Source organism: Littorina saxatilis, unplaced genomic scaffold, assembly GCF_037325665.1.
Source record: "Littorina saxatilis isolate snail1 unplaced genomic scaffold, US_GU_Lsax_2.0 scaffold_421, whole genome shotgun sequence".
Taxonomy (NCBI): domain Eukaryota; kingdom Metazoa; phylum Mollusca; class Gastropoda; order Littorinimorpha; family Littorinidae; genus Littorina; species Littorina saxatilis.
Window position 1 is genome coordinate 1 of NW_027127347.1, and position 3,108 is coordinate 3,108.

Consider the following 3,108-nt stretch of genomic DNA (forward strand, 5'->3'; position numbering starts at 1 on the left):
GTGCGTGTCACTTGTTCCCAGACCCAGAGGTCTGGGTTATGCGGAGGCATTTGCCTGTGTGAACGGTGACATTCCGGAACTAATTTTCGGCAAACTTAGTTGTTTGCAGCAATGTATTTCAATTTGTTTTTCATTATTTCTTGAAACTGTTAGTGCATGATGCAAAATTACACTATAATAGGTTATATAATACCAAAAAAAAACTATCTCAGATCTCACACGCTAAAAATATGACAAAAAACACGGTAGAGCGACATCCGCAAACCATCTAGCTTCCGGTGTTGTTAGGCCGCTACGGTAAGCGCTTAGTGTGCAGACTGGAGCAGACGATACAACAAACACAGAGTAAAGCAGACGACACAGTGTTACAGCATGATCAAGGCAGCTACGATTTTATTCCCATACCACTCAGTGATCGCCCACTGAATGACACATGTATTTACTTTTGCTAGAATAGTAATTTCGTAAATCATTCGTTTATGTTATTAGCAACAATCAGTATTTACATTTATTGCAATAATAATTAGCCAGGGGCTACACACGTCTGAAGTCAAAAATCGTGTTGTGTGTTCAATTGGTCAGTTTTGAGATTTTGACATATTTATACCAAATAATCCTTTCTCATTCAGGTTCAACCGATGTTTTTCACATAAAACACTTATTTTATGCAAAATAAAGGTGTTTCAAAACCAACTGTGTCAAGAATTTATTTTCATTGTGTGTTGAAATGCCAAAAATGCATTTGTTTGACTGTTAGTTACGCCAAATTCTCCCAACCCCGTTCCGACATGACACATACCGTTGGATTCAGCATTCTCTCCCCTTTCCCGCTGTCATTCTCTCTGTGAATGAGCTGGCCAGTTTTGATTCGGAACCTGGCACTGACAAGCGAGGTTTTACCTCAAACTATGGGGTTGGCATCCTCATTGATGTGGGGACTGGACTTGTGCTTGATTTTGAAGTGCTGTCAAAATTCTGCCAGGCATGTGCACTGAACAACAAAAGGAGGATGACAGAAGTGGAGAGAGCTGAATGGAGGAGAGACCACAAGCCTAGTTGTGAAACCAACTATGAAGGCTCTTCGAAAGGAATGGAGAAGGAAGCCGCCCTTCGTTTGTGGGGAAGGTCAGTGCGCAGAAACAACATGCGTTATACCAGAATGCTTTCAGATGGTGACTCTGTGGCCTTCAAGGCAGTGGTTGATGCCAACCTCTATCCGGTTGAAAAGCTGGAGTGTGTCAACCACTGCGACAAAAGAATGGGGACGGCGCTGAGAAAGAAGGCAAAGGAGGAGAAGCTTGGTGGACGTCATCGTGGCGCCCTGACTGCAAACGCTTGCACCATTCTGCAGTCCTACTACAGGAATACCATCATGAAGAACTTGGGCAAACCTGACAAGATGAAGGAGGCCATCTGGGCATCGTTTTTGCACTGCTCATCCACAGACGACAACCCTCAGCACCAGCAATGTCCAGTAGGCGCCGACTCCTCGTGCTTCTTTCAGAAGGCCGTGGCAACTGGACAAGAGCCGCCACCACACAAGGACAATGTGGGGACTCCACTGTCAGCTGATGTGGCCAGAGCAGTCAAACCCATCTATGACAGGATGTCAGACGTTGGTCTCATGGCCAGAATCAAGCATGGCAGAACGCAGAATGCCAACGAATGCGTCAACGGACAGATCTGGGCGCGCTGCCCCAAAACTGTGCATGTGGGCGCCAGTCGGGTGAATGCAGCTGTTGCCTCAGCTGTGTCCCATTTCAATCAGGGATGTTCCCACCTCTCCCATATGATGAAGCAGTTGGGTGTTACACCAGCTGAGGGCCTGAAGGACTACCAGGTGAGGCAGGACCGAAGGCGGTGTGACCAAGCTGAACTGGCGGCCCAGCCGGAGAGGAAGCGGTCCCGAAAAGACAAGAAGAGGGCCAGCAAATCCAGGACAGTGCAACAGGAGAGAGAAGGACAGACCTATGGCCCTGGGATGAACTGAGCAGCTTATAGTATTGTAAAGTGTGCACATTTTGGCCATAAAGGAAGGTACTGTGAAGCTTGAATTATTTTTTGTGTTTGTCTTGGTTTTTCTCGAAAGTAAAAATTCCGCTAGAATGGTATTCTTTGAAGGAAAATATTTCAGGAATGGTGCATAGTACAGTGCTGAAATTTGGCACACACTTGCAGGAGAGCATGTTGATAATGATGACGCATTGGCTTTAGGTTACCTTTATTCATATTTTTATTTTAATAATAATAATAATAATAATAATAATAATAATAATGGACATTTGCTATAGCGCATAATCATGTATATGCTCAATGCGCTTTACAATAACTAGAATTAACATAACATTTGGGATTTTTCGTTTGGTATTTCTGAGTTTTCGTTCATAACGTATTTTGTCATGTATATAAATTATGTGATGCGGGAAAAAAAATTCTACAGGAAATTCACAATGACAATGCGTCATCATATTCACCAAGCATTCTAGAAAGCAGGAAAACAAACAGAAATAGTTGAAAGAGTCTGGTATGGCTTGGATTTATTTTTAAAATTTGTGTACGTTTTTGTCAAAATATGGCCGTCAAAGTCAACATTTGCATGCAAAACACTTTTATTCTGTTTGTCTGTTATTTTGAACCCCTTTTTATACTGTTGTGCTATTTGTAACATTATATACCCCCTAAACAATTTTCCACTATTGTGTGTAGCCTTGTCACCATGTACTTTCTTTCACATTTTGTAGTTTTCTATCCCATGATACGGTTGTTGACAAATACATGTCATTCCATTAATCCTATCCATGTGTTGCTTTGTTGTGTAAGATGACTGAGTGTGTGCAAGAAACCACTTTGACCATTCACCTAAAAATTACATGAAGGAACGTCTGGGAACCTGCTGATTTGAATCAGCAAATTTTCTTGTTCTATCATGGCACAGTTACACTTGGCAATTCTGCACACGCTGTTCCCATAATTGCCTTTATTGAATTTGCTGTCACTGGCGAAAAAATATCACTGCTACGACTAATGCTAGTTCTCTTTCTTTGTCAGAATCTTTTTTGTTATAATGCATATATATTTTGTCCTTGATCAAATAGCTTTTATCATCTT

The 3,108-nt window shown here is 42.0% G+C and overlaps 1 protein-coding gene across 1 annotated transcript; it reads left to right on the forward strand.

Moving 5' to 3' along the window:
• The first annotated feature begins 899 nt into the window (after positions 1-899).
• On the forward strand, positions 900-2,081 carry LOC138955795 (uncharacterized). The gene has a single exon (XM_070327326.1). The coding sequence runs from the start codon at positions 1,010-1,012 to the stop codon at positions 1,988-1,990; it is 981 nt and encodes a 326-aa protein (XP_070183427.1). The 5' UTR covers positions 900-1,009; the 3' UTR covers positions 1,991-2,081.
• The last annotated feature ends 1,027 nt before the right edge of the window (positions 2,082-3,108 follow it).

Excerpts from the sequence above, each read along its gene's own strand:
- LOC138955795 (XM_070327326.1), top strand. The coding sequence starts at position 1,010 with ATGACAGAAGTGGAGAGAGCTGAATGGAGGAGAGACCACAAGCCTAGT.